At 39.8% G+C, this 18814-nt stretch overlaps 1 protein-coding gene across 1 annotated transcript in view; it reads right to left on the bottom strand.

The window, feature by feature from the left end:
- The window catches only part of LOC136857756 (uncharacterized protein DDB_G0286299), a 59108-nt gene that overhangs the window by 24995 nt on the left and 15299 nt on the right, over nucleotides 1-18814 (bottom strand). Inside the window, exons 4-6 of the mRNA XM_067136655.2 lie at nucleotides 2810-2984; nucleotides 2098-2366; nucleotides 1132-1209 (exon numbers count right to left, since the gene is read on the bottom strand). Of these exons, the coding sequence (XP_066992756.2) occupies nucleotides 1132-1209; nucleotides 2098-2366; nucleotides 2810-2984 (522 nt within the window). The remainder of the gene's footprint in view (nucleotides 1-1131; nucleotides 1210-2097; nucleotides 2367-2809; nucleotides 2985-18814) is intronic.

Genomic DNA, 18814 nt, shown 5'->3' with positions numbered 1-18814 from the left:
TCCTTATTCCATATGAACACTGTGAAGGGTTTTGGAAATGAACTCAGACCTTTGGCATGAAATCTAGTGTTTAGGAACTGTATACCACTGCCTCTCCTACCCCACTGGCCAACATTCTGATGGTGAAAATTTTTTCAATCAATGAGACTAACTGGCTAACTATGGTGTCAGACCATAAAGGCAGATGTCTTCACGACCATGGACACCAGGTGGGTGCAAGAGGGAAGGATGGAGACCAGCATTAGGGTGTGAACTGAACAACTGACACCAACCTTGTAGTATTTCCTGAGGATCATGTAACATGACAAAACATTTGAAACATGTAAATCTGAGATGACATATCTCTCTTTCATAACATTAACTTGACAGGTATGGAATGCAAGTTATACGTGCAAACTGGAACCAGTCTGTCAATTTGCACCCTTTATACAGGGTATAGCGATTGCTAATGAATACAATCCTTCTCCACTTTTCAAGGTCTATTGTGTGTGTGTTTATGTATGTGCACGTGTACACATTAAAGATCCTAGTTTTTAAAGAATTTATTGCCTCACAATTTAACTTTTTTTTTTTTTTAACAGGCAATATCCCTCTATATCCAAAACAGAGGTCAGAATAATCCCAGCACATATTATTAAATACTGAACCATTTATGTTCACATTTTTTTCTTTTAACCAACAAGTTTATGTTCTCTAAACTTGTCAATACAAACAATAGACAGCATATGCATTTACCAAAGAGCCAACACGTATCTCATTATTGAGTTTAGGATTATCTTCATGGACACTACACATGACGACTGTTTCACTGTCAATGTCCTGGAGATTTTATCACTGTCTCTCATCTCTTCATCATGAGAGATTTTGAAGTTGATGTTCAGGTTCTAGAAAGCATCTGGTCTTAATGATAAGTGTTCCTTATTTGCCTTTCTTTCCTTCCCCACCCCTACTTTTGAGAGAGAAAGAGAGATGGAATTACTTAAATCATGTAAAAATACAGTAATCCAAAGTTTAAAGAAAAGAAAACTGCATCACAAAGAAGTGGGAAAAGTAGGCCAATCAGATAATCACCAGTTTAAATTAAATTCATATTTGAGGCTGAAAATGTCACTGTAAGATGATATAACCTACCTCCAAGTTCATCGAATACTACAGGATTATCTGATTCTGCTTTAGAATCAGCTTTGAGTGATTCTGATTTTGGTTTGTCTGGAACAAAGAAATGGTTTAATACAAAATGAGGTCATAAAACAATGACTAATTTGGAACAATTCTAAATATCAAAAGTATACTAGAATCTCTTGTATCTAGCAACCAGTTAATGAATAATTCCTAAACAAAGGCACTTTTAATAAAAAATAATAAAAAAGAAAGAAATAGAAGAAAGTGGTAACTCCAAAGCATTCTGGCAAAAGAATATTGCAGGGGTCTTTTGTTCCATAGGTTCCACTGCTACTGTTGTAAAGTAGCCTATGGTCCCATGGCCAAGATTAAAGAAAACCAGAGCAACAGAGTTCTGACAGGCATCTACTGTAACAAGAAAGATGTGATATTTCAGAAATTCAATATGCTGCAATCAAAATTTTACAATGATAAAGAAAAATTTGAATGGATGTATATAGACAGGATCATTCCCATCTCCCTGCACTGAATCTATAGGAGGAAGAAGAGATTCTGTGGACAGGGTATCACAAAAAATAGATGGAGATGCACGACTAACAACATGACTTTGTTTCAAGTAGTAATGTCCATATAACTTATGTCAATACACAACGTAATTCAGTTGCAATTGTTCAAAGTGTAAGACAGATAAAGACATGTTTTAGAAATTAAAATCAAGGGCTTTGCTATAACCTGGGTTTTCACCATCAGAAGGGAACTCTAAGTTGTACCGTTTTGTGAACATCTACAGTAGTAGATATAGTATTTTAGAGTCTGTGGGTTACCTTTTATCTATCTAAATGTACAAACATGCAAGTATATTGCCTACAATAATAGTAATGTCAATGAAAATAGTCTTTTGGTACTAATTTAGTACTGCTGTTGCTAGATAAGGGACACACTACTGTACTTTATAGAGTAATATAATCTTTTTACCTTCTTTCATTTCCTCAATATTCTCCTTAATGTCTACAATTAAAGATTTTGGTGAAACAGTTGGTTTTGTTGGCGTGGCTGGCTGAGGTGATTCATTTGCTGCCAGTGCTTCATTCTTGTCATTATCAGCTGTGTCAGCTTCTGCAGTCTTGTTAGATTTCTTCTTTTTCTTTTTTGACTTACCACTCTGGTCTGGTGAAGCATTTACTTCTTCCACAGTTTTCTTTTCAATTTCAGTGATTTCTATCTCTTTCATCACGGGAACAGTCCTAAACATATTACAGAAAGAAAATTTTTAAGAACTAATGACAGACATGGTAATGTCACCCCATTATATTGTTTCAAGTTTTTATGATATACTAAATAATGTGGCAACTGAACCACAGTTTACTACCCATTTTTTTAACAATTATACTTTTGTTGTTAGCATCACTCTTCTTCCAATGGATTTAAACAACTGGGGTAGGCTAACACATATCTGGTCACATAAAGGGAATTTTTAAAACAGTGCTTCACATGTCCTGTGTTCCTGTATACGAGAAATGTCTGACTTGAGAGCACTTAATAAGTTTATGGCATATTTGTACATCAGTTTGTTGACCTTTACAGTGCAGAGTTGATAAGGAAGAGGGAGGGAGGGAGTAGGTATCTTATTCAGAGAATAAAGAACACAATTAATTATGACTAAATAACATCTAGAGAAGTGTCTTACTTTTCTGCAGAAGATTTCTCTTCAGATGATTTGTCCTTCAATTTGGAAGACTTAGGTTCTTTGATATCCTCTTTCTCTGCCTTATTTTCCTCCACACTTGATTCTTCAGTTATAAGAGAATCAACTGTTTTCGCTTTCTTCTTCTTTGATGGACTTCCACTTTCTTTCTTTTCAGCTGTTGATGAAAAAGACACGTACTTCATGACACTAATATTCAAGACACACAATAGAAGCTATCTATTATCAAGAAAGATTTTTTTGAACTATCAAATACAATTTTACATTATAGTTCAAGTAGCAGTTTCATCCGATTAAATTACAACACCCTCCAACAGTAACACCTTCCAACAGGAATAAATTGATAGCCATTCTCACAGCTTTGAAGCAGGAATTACACAGAGAAAAATAAATCCACTTCATTTGTAGAAAATCTACAACAGATCAAAGTGCAGCCCTCTTAATTTTTACTCGTATTAAGAATGAAGGATAATCTTTGAAAGTGGAAATGGATTGAAACATCTTTCAAATAAAATTTACATGAAAAAAGTGAATTTCAATGTGCTCCAGTAGCTACAAACATGTTTTAAATGAGATTAGGACCTATTTGTGCATATAATACATATGGGATGGTTAAATGTTAAAAATGCACTCAGTAATAGAGTTTAAACTTCCTTACTTCTGATTTCCAGAGAATGCTAATTTCTACGAGGGGGCAACCAAGAAGAATATTTTCTAATAACAACAACAACAACAACAACAATAATAATAATAATAATAATAATAATAATAATAATAATAATAATAACAAAAACAACAGACTACAATTATAGAATCTTCAAAAGTGGAACAAGCAAGAAAATTGGCAAAGGAGCACCACTATTTGGCATGGCCTTCATTGTAGGCAAAACGTTTTTAGAATCCGTTACAGAGGTGAAACCCACAACAATAGACTTATGACTTTAAGAATCAAACACACCAACAAAAGCTACACCTTTATTTAAGTCCATGCACAAGCAAATGATGACAATGAAAAACAGCCTAAAAAAAACAGAAAGATTCTGGGAAGAACTTGAAACAGAGATGGCCAAAATCTCAAAAGATGTGAAAATTCTACTTTGTGATTTCAATGCACTAATTGGCAGGGAACGCAAATACAAGAAGACAGTGGGAGACTATCCGGCACAAGTTGCACCAATAAGAATGGCACACGTCTCATTGGGTATGCCAACAAAACAACTTGAAAATTATGTCAACTTCACTTCAGAAAAATCCCGAAGAAAAAAAAAAAGAGAGGCATGGTGAGCACCCTTCCACCATTTAGGAGAATTTCAGATTGATCATGTGGCAATATCGTACGATTACAAAAAGGAAATTCATGATTTGCAAGTGTGCAGAGGTGCTAACATCGATTCTGATCATTACTTAATCAAGATCAAAATTAAATTCACACAAAAAAAAAATTCAACAGGAAAACAGAGCTAATCCCAAAATTTGATCGACACAAAATCAAAGACTCCAAAATAACAGAAGAATTTAGGAGAAATTTCAAATTAAGATCATCAAAACGGCAAAAGATCTCGTCCCTCTTCACAAGAACAAAACAGCCTTGGTAGAATCAAGAATGTGAGAGAGTACTACAATAAAGGAAAAAGGCATTTCAGAATTACAATTGCAACACAACAGATGAAACACAGAATAAATTTTTCGAAGTTTGCAAACAAGCATCTAAGATTCAAAGATAACAAACAGAAATACGTCAACCATCAATTGTAGTCAATTAAAGATTTCTAAAATTACACCACATATGATTTTTACAAGACCTTCACAAACCAAATTAAAGGGTTTTCTCCACAGAACCTTTGCTTTCGGCCTTAACAAATAAAGAAAAATGTCAGGAACTAGCTACATATTTTTAACAGAACCTACAGAGGGATTCCTGAAAATACAGCCAAAAATCACAGTAGCCTAGAAAATTCGTCAGCACTAACACAAGAAGAAATTTATCCACACATCAAGAAACTTAAAAACAACAAAGCATTAGGGGAGGAACTTTTGAAAAATTTAGGCCCAAATTCACTCAAAGAAATTATACACAAATAATTCAAAACATTTGGCAAACTGAAAAGCTCCCGGTTGACTACTCTAATCCATCCATTACATAAAAAAAGATGTCGCCTACAAACTTTTATCAGCAAGTCTCTTGCATAGAACACAAAAATCAATTAGAATCCAAATTAGCTGAATATCAACCAGGATTCAGACCAAATTGGTCATGCCCCAAACAGATTTTTAACCTCAAAACCGTACTCAAAATATGAGCTCTCAGACAAAAACAAAAAACCCTCGTATGCACATTTGTAAATTACAAAAAGGCTTGCAATTTGATTGGCAGGTCCTCACTGTTCCAAATTCTAGAAAAGAAGGGACTAGATCTCAAAACTCGAGAACTCATAAAACAAACACTGGCTGGCATGAAATCTAAAGTGAAATTTATGGGGGAAATCTACAACCCTTCGACATTCAAACAGGCATGAGACAAGATGATGGACTCTCTCCTACTCCGTTCAATGTCTTCCTAGACAAGGTTATGGAAGAATGGGAGAAGGAACTCAAGAAATGTGAGCCAATCCAACTCAGCTTTTCCAAAGATAGCCTATACATACCAGACGATAAGGCGATACTAACATAGGGTTATGAAACTGCCACAAAACAGCTTGAGGTAGTTAAAGTGCGGAAAAGGTGAGAATACAGATATTGTTCAAGAAAATTAAATTAATTGTTCAAAGACAGATATCAAGAGCCTGAGAACAAAATTGGTACAACTGACATGGTCCCTTACTTTAAATACTCTGAGAATATCAAACCGACAGGCCTTAAAAAGATCTCACAACAGACTCATCTCCAAAAAAATAAAAAGCATTAGGGTTAGTTCATAATATCTACAACAAAAAATCCATGTAAAGACGTACAAAAATTTGACATTACAACACTACCATGAAACTGACAGTCCTTTACGCAAGTGAAATACTGGCACTCAACAGAAAACTAAAACTGAAAGAAATTAAAAAAGAAAAGGGGAAGAAAATGAGGAAATTCTTAGGAGCAAGATACAGCCACAACGGTTACAATCAAATAAAACAGCAGAAAAGTTCTCAAACAAAAATTGACATTAGGAAAAGACAAATGAAATTCTTCGGTCATCTCACCAGATTGACAAAAAGGATAATAGAATACGTAACCTCACTTAAGAACTCAACACCCTGGCTTAAAGAACTTCGAAAGGACCTCATAAACGCAAACATAGGTTCAACAGACATTCTAGAGACATCTTTAGACAAGAAGTAAACAATTGGGAAGCTACATCAGAGCAACCACAACAAAAACAGAACAGACAAAAGTAGTCAGAAGAATGCAAACAAGACATCTCGGAAAGAATGAAAGCCTGCAGGAACAACAAGAAGAACCCACAGAAGAACTGATTGAGTTATTTGCTTAACGTCTCCCAACAGAGGGAGAATTTACTACTACTAGTAGTAGTAGTAATGTTATTTGTTTTACGTCCAACTAACTACTTTTAAGGTTTTTGGAGATGCCGAGGTGCCAGAATTTAGTCCCGCAGGTGTTCTTTCAAGTGCCAGTAAATCTACCAGCATGAGGCTGACTTATTTGAGCACCTTCAAATACCACCGGACTGAGCCAAGATCAAACCTGACAAGTTGGGGTCAGAAGGCCAGCACCTCAACCATCTGAACCAATCAGCTTGGCAGAATATTTTCTATTCAAATAATTTCTAACAGCATATTGCCATTTGGACCATATTTTTTCACGATTTAGCCAAGTTTAGCACTAGAAACCACATCAGTTTTGCAATAATGTATTCACAATATATATCTATGACTATATTAAGTTAACTCTACCAGCATGAATCTACTCTGCTGTTGCTCAGTTCTTTCAAGCCTGCTATCGGATGTAGTGTATCTTGCTTTTACTTTCCGATTCTTTCCTACCTATGATGAAATTTCATAATTTCATTGCAGATGAATGAAGATTACTTTCACATAAATCATATTAACAAGTTTGCTGCTAATCTTTGAGATATCCCACCTAAGTCCAAAATTACATGCTACAATCCCTTCCTGGAAGGTGACCTCATCAAACTGCCCCCCCCCCCCCCCCCCCCCTCCTTGACGGATCCCGTCAATTTACAAGAATGTTGATTAAGTAGATGCACATCCATCTACAGCATCAGGGAGTAAAAACTGTGCTGTGCAAACTAAGTTTGCAGTGCTGGATCTTAAAGACACGCCAGCTCATTAAGAAAGGCATTCACACTTTCTTCCCTTGCAAGATTGCCAAGAACCACCAGGGAGATGAAACAGAAGTGCTCTTACCTGTGGATCACATACAACCCACTAAACCTTTCACGGCCACAGCGTGGACTTCACCAGTCCACTATACATTAGGGTGGGGAGCGTGTTACAGTAAGCTTATATCTTACTGTTCATCTGCGCCACTACAAGGGCTTTCATCATATTGTTCAGACGCTTCTCCAGCAGACACGGATTGCCACACACCATTTACTCTGATTATGCAAAGACCTATCAAGCTACAATTATGACTACCATGTTTGTTCCATATTGACTTTGAATAATAAAATACCGTATTTTGCTCGCATATGACTTGCACTTTTTTTGACCAAAACTAAGTGTGAACATTTTCGGTGTGTGGTATATGCGGAGAGTTGTGTGCGAAAGATCATACTCCCAAAAAAATGTAAAATTTGCATTAGGCTATTGAAACAAGATAACTGGCATACATACCCTATTCAATGTCACTGCCTTCAATCTCCAAGCTATTCTTGCATGCATCATTCTGGTCACCACCCCATACTGCATCATCATGACTTCCATCCAACGCATTTGCGATGCCCGTCTTCAAGAAACTCTTCACAATAACGTCTGTCGACACCATAACCCATTCACACACGAGTTCAACTGATGGCCTCTTTATTTTGTCTGCTGGAGTCAGCTCATGTTCTTCTCCTGCCATCCATTCAGCATACAATTTATGTATGTTGTCCCTGAAGGCTTGTAGACAATGTGCGAGTCCACCAGGAAATTATGAGATCAATTTTCATTTCCTGAAGACGTTTCTTCGTGTCTTCAACTAAGTGTCCCCGGAAACTGTCCCACTAGCAATCCTGATACGAGATTGGGGATCAGGTGAGATGAAATTATACGGCATGGTTTTATGGCCGGATCCCCTTACTGATGCCAACCTCAGTTAAGCAGCTAATGAGGATGAAATGAATGATGGTGAATGAAATTGGATAAGGAGGGGAAGAAATTGGTTTTGGTCTACGAATAGGAACTGTCCCGGCATTTGCCTGGTAATGAAAATGGGAAACTACAGAAAACCATTTTTATAACAGCCAATGGTGGGGTTCAAACCCAGTCATCTCCCAAATACAGAGTTTGGCCCCATACTGGTCATTCCACTCAGTTTTAACTTGCAACTTGTCAATACACAGCTGCCTTTATTACTTGGTTACTTTAGAAAAAGACTGTCTATGTCCCAGAATTCTAGAAGAGATCGGTAAGTTCGAATAAAAGCCTGCGAAGCTTCTTTCTTGTTGTTGTAGCCATGGTGGTGAAAGAAATCCAGAGGGAGTTGAGTAATTATTGGAGTATCGCATTGCTTCCACTTACTTTCACCAGGTTCTTCACTTCAGTCAGTCAGTCAGTCAGTCAATCAATCAATCAATCAATCAATCAATCAATCAATCAATCAATCAATCAATCAATCAATCAATCTGTTGTTTACCTAGTCTTTTCTTAATAATTGTAAAGAATTGGGAAATTTGTTGAACATTTCCCTTGGTAAATTATTCCACTATCTAACTCCTCTTCCTATAAATGAATATTTGCCCCAGTTTGTCCTCTTGAATTCCACACCGTACGGACCGAGTCCTGGATAAGAGCTGTATCCAGCCATCCTTTCTCTTGAACCCGTACATGAATGCCCTTGGGAAACTAAGTTTTAGGCACTGTTTTTATTTCGAAAAGAATGTACAGTGGTAATTTTCTTCCATCTGCGGTTATTGCTAGCATGACGGTGCAACGCTATTTTTCACACCCAGCTGTATGTACAACCACGTTAGATTCTCCCTTCTTGTTGATGATGTTGCATGGCATATTGAAGTTTATTGGGGTTTGAACTGCATTGCCAATTTAAGATAAAAGGTAATTGTTTTTCTTCTGCATTGCTATCACATAGCGATGAAAATCTATGATTTTGTCGCTGAAATTGCTTGGCATTCTCTGACAGAGAGATGTTCGCCTTCATGGACAATCACTTTTGTGTCATGAATCTACGGATCCAACCCCAGATCACTTTCAGGTTCAAACAGCCGATTCCTCCTTTAATCGCTAGTTTGCACGCTTTGAAATGTGGCATCTCGTGTGAGATACTAAAGCCATCATTTTGCAACTTCGTAACATAAGGAAGCAACTCGCATCTTCCTGCTCAGGAAACTTACCAGTTTTTGGCCCTCTGAATGCCTTACGTGTTCGGTTGATGGCTTCTAGTGCAGCTTTCCGTTTACGCCAGTAGCGAACGTTAAACTCAGTCACACTGAATTATCGACTGGCAGCTCTGTTACCATGCTCTTCAGCATATTTTGTCAATTTGAACTGTATAACTCCCACATTTATCCATAACTTAAAGATCGACCTAGACAAGAAAACTTAACTGAGAAACAACAATGAAATATGAAGACAGAACACTGGTACTTGTCGACAATAAAACAGATTGATGATACCTAAAACCGTGATCACTTGATTGCCTGGACAGGGAAACACTCCCAGTTAACATGATCTGCTCTGCCAGACGGGTACCGATAAGCATATTGACAAAGACGGAAGAGTGAGAGGGGATGGCTGAGTGTGACTGACCGGCTAAGAATATGGCCTTGGGGCGGGGGTTTGGCAGTTAGGTATTATTTCTACAACAGCTAGCCTCAACCGTTTTCTGCAGGTAGAAAGAAATGTAGCTTCTTCTTGTAGTGTCACATACGAAGAACCATAACAGCAATTGGTACAGTCCCGCCTGATATTTAATGTAAGCACGTCCACGTAATACCCAAACTTTATTGTGTGTTTGTACCGTACGTCTTTGTGACGTCAGAAATTAATGCAAGTTATGTGTGGGGATTTTTTCCTTGCAATTTCAAATGCTAAAAATGGGGTGCGAGATATACGCGGTGGCAAGTTACATGCAAGCAAATACGGTAATTATTCCTTCAAGTGGAATGATATATATATTTTTCACCACTTTACAAATAAAAGTATTTATAAAATCCTCCTTACCAAAACAAATTAACTCATCTGTTAGAAGGAACAAAGTCTATACATGTTTCAACCTATTCTCAAGGCCATCTTCAGTACCAGAACAATTATTACATAATACAAAAAAATTAAAAATCTTGATGAGGCGAAATGATAGTGATCATGATTAATGAATTAAAAACATATTGAGGTAAAAAGTCCTCTCGTCCGATGGGTTGTTCTTGATTGTCAAATAAAACTTGCTGACAGTTAAAATGAAAACACTGTGCTAAGCAGTGTAGTGAGACCATCAATACCATGGATTAAAACGTGTGTAACATTTGTAAATAAAAGTTGTCGCCTCGAATGGAAATGACCTTGTCAGTCTCAAATCACATTGATAAGGAGGATTTTATAAATACTTTTATTTGTAAAGTGACAACTGTCAATACGGAATGAGATTTATAGCTTGCAATATTTTCCACCATCCAATACTAACAGAATAGCGAGCAGGGAACTGGCAGAACTTTCCCAGAGACACGTACAAGCCAGCATCTTGCCCACAATGGTGTGTTCTGGAAGTTTAATGTTCGATGGGTGGCTTAGTGGGGAGGCTGTTTTGAACGACTGGTGGTATAGGCACAACAAAATGATGCTTGAGAAAAATACTGGGCACATCTCAAGTGGATAAGGAAACGCTGAGGATGATACTGGCAGAAATAGAAGCCGCCATTAACAGCAGACCAATTATACAGAACGGTCCCAATGTACCGACACCAAGACACTTCTTAGATGGGGATGATTAACAACCTTACCCAAACGATCCAGAAGCTACAGTCTACACAGTTCTGAGAAAAGAAGCAACGCTGAGGGCAAAGATGCAAGATGACTTCTGGGAGAGGTGAAGAAGGAGTACCTTCTCACCCTGACAAATTTCCACAAGGTGCAGCAACAAGATGGAAGATCAAAGAAGTGCCAGAAGGAGGTGTCTTTCTGTGTCAAGACGACCTGTGCTCACATCACATGTGGCAACGAGCTTGCATCTCTGGAGTGACACCTGACCGTGACGGGAAGGTGAGGGCTCTCGTACTCCGACTCAGCGATGGAATGGTGGTTACCTGACTGGTACAGATGGTTGTACCATTGGAGATAGACCAGGGTTGGAAGAATGTGGAGGTTTAATGATGTAATATTCTTTTCTCTTTGTATGGATTCTCCTTGTATCTTCTTTGACCTTACTATTTTTCACTGTATAAAGTAAAATGTGTGTTTTCATCCACGATACTGAGGATAAAAGAAAAGGCTGATGTAACCGACTGTCATAAATGTTAGAGTCGTGGTGTGCATAAACTGTCTGAAGAGTTTAAGACTGAAATGACACATGCAGCGGAAATGACGAAAAACCAAGTGGAGTTAATTAAAGAACGGCACTGTAGTTTTTATTGAGAAAGCAATGCTGCTGAGGTTCAGTAAAATAAGAAGTCCTAATTTTCCTGTGTCAGGACCAATGCTTTACGCAAGAGTTAGAATTCACGGCAGAATTACTAAGCTTTGAATATCTGGCTACAGAGATTCCAAAAGCGACATGATACAATATTTAGAGCAATTCGTGGAGAATCATTCAGTGTTAATATCATCATCATAAACTAGCTCCAGTTTTCTGGGTGCGGTGAATGAGCACTCTCCATTTACTTCTGTCCGTGTAGGTGTCGTCTTCCATAATCTGCTGCAAATCCAAACTTCGTCCAGCTAGATCATTTCCAATCTGATTGATCCATCACTTCCTTGGCCGACCTGTTGATCTTTTACCTTAGAGTTCCTTCTCAAACCATATTCTAACTGTTCTTTGTGGGTTCATACTTCTGAGATGATCAAACAATTTCAGCCTGGCTTCAATACAGATCTCATTAACAGGTTGTTTCACTTGGACAAGATGGTGTATCTCGTCATTTCTTATTTTGTACCTCTGTTTTCTTAAGAACTTTATTTCCACGGCTTGCAGTTTGCTGATATTTCTGTTGGTTTGGATGCAGGTTTCTAGATGGTATGTGGTAACTGGTACAAAGAAGCTCCTACAGTTTATTAATTTTGATCTTAATGGTACTTGCTTATCCCAAAGTTTTCTCACAAGATGATAAAACTGTGCTCCATTATGTACTATAGTAGTGATTTCTGCAGATTGTCAGCTATCTGCAGTTACTACACTACCAAGATAACAGAACTGATGTACTTGTTCCAACTTTGATTCATCTAGAGTGATGATAGTGCGGCATGTTCTGTTGACGCAGGCAACCCTGCTGTTTTAAACTTGCTTATCTTGAGACCAAATTGCTTGAATATAGAATTCAAGTCATTCAGCTTCTGCTGGACTTCACCCCATATCACCACATCATCTGCAAAAGCAAGAGCTTGAACAAAGAAGTGATGCTTTCACGGCCTGTAATTGTAGACATGATATATGCTTTTTGGGCTTATGCCATGTCAAGAAAATAAGGTGAAATTCTTTATGATTCACAGAGAACATGAGTGCTCCGCGTCTTCAGAAAAAAAGAAAATCTCGACTGTTCACGAGGAAGACTTCTCCAATAATGACGACGGAGAGCAAAGTTTTCTGCAAAATGCAAAGAATTTCGCCTTACTTTCTTGACATGGATACGCAAAAAAAGAGCCCTTTTCATTATTTCATCCATTACAATGATTAATAAAAGTGGCAATAGTGCACTGTCTTCACCCTGACAAGTCTCAAACCACTCTGAGTATCCATTCCCTATTTGGACATAACTCCAGCAATGTTCATACAGCATTTTAACTTTATTAATTAAAGCACATGGTATAGATCTATTCTCAAGGCATTCCCAGATTCTTTGTCTCTGTACACTGCTGTAAACCTGCTCAATATCTAGGAAAATAAAGATGACATCTTTTCATTTTTCCTAGTGCTTCTCCATGATTATCCTTACATAAAAATATCAGATCTGTTGTTGCTCTATTCCTTCTAAAACCATACGGCTTCTCTTCAAGATGTGGTTCAATTCTTAATCTCTGTTCTATGAATTCATTCCATTATTTTGAGTCCGTGAGATAGAAGAGCAATGCCCCTGTAGTTGCTCTGGTTCAGTCTGTATCCTTTCTTAAATGGAGGGGTGATGACTCCTATAGTCCATTTTTTGGGTAGTTTTTCTTTTTTCCAAATTATGTTTAGGACTCTAGACAACCACTGTGATCTTTGCACTCTAGTGGCCCTGATCATGTCAGCACTTACCTCATTTATGTCTGGCTTTACACAGGCTCCTTAGGGCAATTTCCACTTTCATCCATGTTACAGGAGGCTCCATGTTTTGAATATTTTATTTTGCTGTGATCTCCTGTTGTTTGATATTTAAATTTTCACCAATATATAATTTTTAAAAATACTGTCCCATTTCATCTCTTATCACTCTCCCCTCCTTGTGGGTGGGGGTAGTAGAATAACACCCACAGTGTTCCCTGGCTGCCGTAAGAGGCAACTAAAAGGGGTGCCAGGTGCTCCCAAGGGGGCAGTAGAATAACACCCACAGTGTCCCCTGGCTGCCGTAAGAGGCAACTAAAAGGGGCCCCAGGTGCTCCCAAATTGGGAGCATGGGCTAAGTTCTGGTATTGTTTCCACTTACTTGTGGGGCCAGGACCCACATCTTCACCTATCCTAACCGACCTTCCTTGGTCAAATCTTGTTCTTTTCCGACCCTGAGGGTATTAGGTTGCGAGGCCTAGGGAGTCTTCCATTTTCATGCCCTTTGTCTTCCTTTGACCGATTCCTTCATTTTTTGAAGCGTAGGATCCCTTCCAAGTTTCTGTGCAAATTCAGTCCAGGTTGTCTCTTTCTTATTAGAAATGATTCTTTTCACTTTAAGCTTCAGGTCTCTCTACAGCTGACAGAGTTCTTCTAACTTCTCTTCATTCCCTCTCATATCTTTCTGACATTTTCTCTCTCTTAGTTTCATTTCATTTCTCTCCTTTATTTTCATTCCACCATGGGGTTTCTTCCTCTCTTACTCTCCTACTTGTTTTGCCAATAATATTAACTGCAGTGTCGACCAGAATTTTCTTAAATCCAAGCCATTCTTCTTCAGTTGTTTCCTACTTTACTTTTGGGCAGTTTGTCTCTAATTTTCATCTGGTATTTAGACTTCTCATCTTATTTTTCAAATTTCCAAACTTTTATATTGGGTTTATGTCTGGTATTTATCTTTTCTTACCATCATGTTCCCTAAGGTGGTTACTATCAACCTGTAATCACTATCTAAACTTTCTTGTGGCAGTACTTTCACATCTGTAATGTTTCAGACTCTGTCTGCAATTACATAATCAATAAGAGATTTCTGCTCTTCATTCCAGCCGTACCTTGTGATCTTATGGCTCAGGTGGTGATTTTTGTTTTAAGAGGAAGTACAACGAGGTAATCATCCTCTCTGAACAAATAGGTGGAAGAGAACTTTAAAATATAAAAAGGAAATAATTTATTCAACAAGTAATTTGGAAACGCAGTACAAAATAAAACAAAAAGCAATTGTAGGATTAGACCGAAAGGATTACTAACGTATCAAAAGGGAACGTACGTTCCCTGAGTAACAGTACACTTGTAATTTATATACCCTTGATAAGTCCACTGTCGCACATAAAGCGGATGACGAGATCAGTAGTAGTCGCGTCATCGGCTAGTATGCGTTCGAGTGTTTCCTGCAGGCCGAGGCTCCATCTTAGGCCAGAGAGATCGGCGCACTCTGTGAGGATGTGGGCCACGGTGAAGTCGGCACCACAAGAACACACTGGGGGGTCTTCCCTCTTTAGGACATAAGAGTGCGTGGATCGTAAATGACCTATCCTCAGCCTGCATAGTACTATGGCCTCTCTCCGTGAAGGTCGGAAAGAGGACCGCCACACGGTAGTTGTCTTCTTAATTGCTCTCAGCTTGTTGGGAGTTCGGATATCTAGCCACTCCGATTCCCAGGACGCCAAGATGGTTCGACGTAGCTGAGAACAAATATCCTTAGCAGGTACATTGACTGGTCTTGGAGGTAAAAGTACAGCTTCCTTTGCAAGTTCGTTTCCCGCAATCTCAATGTGGCTTGGAAGCCATGCGAAAGTGATTCTGGTGCCAGCATCCCATAACCTGGCTAGAAGGTCATGTATCTGCCGCACCAGTGGGTGTTGCGAGAAACAGGTTTCAATAGACTGCAGAGAGCTTAACGAATCGGTACACAACAGAAAGTGGCTTCTTTCGTCACGCAGTGCAAACTGCAGAGCCTGTAAGATGGCGTAAAGCTCTGCAGTATACACGATACATACTTTAGGGAGCGAGATCTTCGTGCTCATATCATCAATGACGAAAGAGGAACCAACATTATCTCTGATTTTTGGACCATCCGTGAAGATAAGTCTCGCAGCCGGATATTGGTGAATGAAGTCCTGGAAATACCTCCGACAAACGGAGGAATCTGTGTTCACCTTGGGTCCACGCAGCAGATCTAGACGTATATCCGGTCACGGAACCAACCACGGAGGTACCTTGTTAAGAGTACGTTCAAGACAACCACCAATATTCAAATCACGACACAAGCTATCAATCTGAAACCCAACCGGCCGTGTGGCATTCGGCCGGTCTTGGTACCGCTGGTGGTATTGAGTACGATAGATGCATTGATAGCTTGGATGTAGCGACATTTCACGAATTTTGGCAGCATACGTGAGGAGTAACTGCTGCCTCCTTATCCGTAAAGGTGGAACTCCCGCTTCAGCGAGTAGGCTGGGAATGGGGCTAGTACGGAAAGCACCCGTTGCCAGCCTTACGCCACTATGGTGAATACTGTCTAAAAGGCTCAGCGTAGATTTTGATGCTGAACCATAAGCCGCACTTCCATAGTCAATCCGGGAGAGGACCGTAGCCGTGTAAAATCGCAGCAGTACCGCACGGTCAGCCCCCCACGAAGTGCCGCTGAGAAACTTAAGCATGTTAAGTCTCTTCATGCAGGCAACCTTCAACTGACGGATGTGGGGCTGCCACGTAAGTCTCTTATCAAAATGGAGACCCAGGAATCTGCAGGTGCCAACCACTGGTAAGACACTGTTTCACAAGCAGAGCTCTGGTTCGGGATGCACAGGCCGACGTCGACAGAAGTTTACAACAGAGGCTTTCGCTACTGAAAAACGAAAACCGTGTTGCAGGGCCCATCTGTCGACTCGGTTAATAGCTTGCTGTAGCTGTCTCTCAGCAAACGCCACCCTTCCGGAGCTGTAATGTAGAGCTAAGTTGTCTACATACAGCGAAGGAACGACTGTGGGACCAGCAGCGGTAACTATGCCGTTGATGGCGATTGCGAACAGCGTGACACTCAGTACCGATCCCTGAGGTACTCCATTTTCCTGAACGTAATATTGAGAAAATGCATTCCCTACTCGGACTTGAAAGAGACGGAGGGACATGAAGTTCTCAATAAACGTTGGCAAATTTCCCCGAAATCCCCACTGGTGTAGTGTGGAGAGAATCCCATATCGCCAGGTAGTGTCGTAAGCTTTCTCCAGGTCAAAAAACACGGCGACTAGGTGTTCCTTCCCGAGAAAGGCCTCCTGAATGGCGTTCTCCAGTCTGACCAGATGATCAGTGGCAGATCGATGAGAGCGAAAACCACACTGGTAGTTAGACAAGAGACCCTCCTTTTCCATGGCCCACACAAGACGCCGGTTAAACATCCTTTCAAATAGCTTACAGAGGCCATTTGTAAGGCATATTGGCCTATAACTATCCAGAAGTTTTGGATCTTTACCTGGCTTGGGAATAGGTATCACAATTCCCTCACGACATTGAGATGGAAACACTCCCTATTCTGTTGAATAGGGTGAGGATATCCTTGAGACATCTGCCACTCAAATGCTTAAGCATTTGATTATGGATTTTGTCCGGACCAGGAGCCGTATCTCTGCATAGCGCAAGTGCACTCCGCAACTCCCACTCCGTGAAGAGCACGTTGTAAGGATGCGAAGCACTAGAGGCAAAAGAGAGATGGTGTGCCTCTGCTTCGCGCTTAATTGGGAGAAATGCAGGGTCGTATCTCCTAGAGCTGGACGTATCTGCGAAATGTGACGCGATGTGGTCGGCAATGACTGAAGGAATCGTAACTATATCTCCATTAATGGAGATTCCGGGTACTGAGGGCACATTCTGTACTCCAACAATATGGCGGAGTTTTGTCCACACTTGTGATGACGGGGTATGCGCCGTGATGGATGACACATACTTTTCCCACGTAGATTTCTTACTTTCTCGAATCAAAAAATGGGCCTTCACGCGCAGACGCTTGAAAGTTATATGATTGGCCATCGTAGGATTCCGATGATAATGCTTAAAAGCCCGTCGGCGATCACGTATGGCCGCTGCAATTTCGTCCGTCGACCATGGGACCTGTTTCCGGCAACGAATATCGGATGAGGAAGGAATTGTTTCCTCTGCAGCAGCCAAAATTCCAGTAGTAATGGAAGAAACGTGGTCGTCAACAGACTCCAGCATATCATCAGCCATCACTGCGCGTTTTGTAAATTCTGGCCAGTTTGCCCACCGAAGTAACCAGCGCTTGGGTACTTCGGACTGTCTTTGATTCAAGAGAGACAGAATTATCGGGAAGTGGTCACTATCACAGAGGTCGTCGTGTACTTGCCACCGTAGCAGGGGAACTAGCGCACGGCTGCACAGAGTGACATCCAGGTGTGAGAATGTGCCATGTGCGCTGCTGAAATGTGTCGGTTCCCCTGTATTAAGCACGCAAAGATCGAATAGGTTGATCATTCGCTCGAGCATCATCCCCCTAGAACAGGAGGACGGAGAACCCCATAGTATGTTACGGGTGTTTACGTCTCCCAACATGAGGAAGGAGGATTCAGCTGACTGATCAAATCTTGTAGTGCACGAATGTCAAGGTTATAATCCGGTGGAAAGTACACGTTGCAAACCGTTGATTTTCTAATGTACCTTAATAATTCATTCATTAACATATTCTATATCAGCCAAAGCATCAATGTTTTCGTTGATTATGAATGCCACACCATTCCTTGTTTCCTTATTCTGATGCCAATAGAGTTTATACCCCTTCTACAGCAATTTATTTACTTTCTCTTACCACTTTATTTCTCTCAGTCCAAGGACCTCAATCTTTCTTCTTACCACGAGATCAACAAGTTCCTCAGATTTAGCAGTTAGGGTTACGGTATTTAATGTTGCTATTTTGAATTTGTCTTTCCGTCTAGGAATTTTCTTCTTTGAATAATTCTATTTAACTTCGGGGCTTATCACCACCATCCTTACCAGATTTATACGTACGAGGTCTATGTCTTGGTTTCTGTTTACATCTGAGGCTCATTTTACTGTTGAAAGCGATTTGACAATTTTTTCTCCCCTTGCTGGTTTTCTGGGCCTAACAAAAGGTGAGGTTTTTCTGTCAGGGCTAACTCCCTTAGCCTTTGATAGGCCTCTATCCAATCTGCAAGGTAGCAGCATTGGGGTAAATTTGTGTGTCATTTCCTACACAAAGATTTCATCAAACCTGCTAAGGGAAAACTCCTCCGCCCGAAGCTGTTGGTTCTCCCTTAGTTTGCCTAGTTAATATGGAGACCGGAAATTGGCAAGAACAATTACCTTCGAACACTGATAGGT

Source organism: Anabrus simplex, chromosome 1 (assembly GCF_040414725.1).
Source record: "Anabrus simplex isolate iqAnaSimp1 chromosome 1, ASM4041472v1, whole genome shotgun sequence".
Classification (NCBI taxonomy): domain Eukaryota; kingdom Metazoa; phylum Arthropoda; class Insecta; order Orthoptera; family Tettigoniidae; genus Anabrus; species Anabrus simplex.
This window is presented reverse-complemented; position numbering and strand designations above follow the sequence as displayed.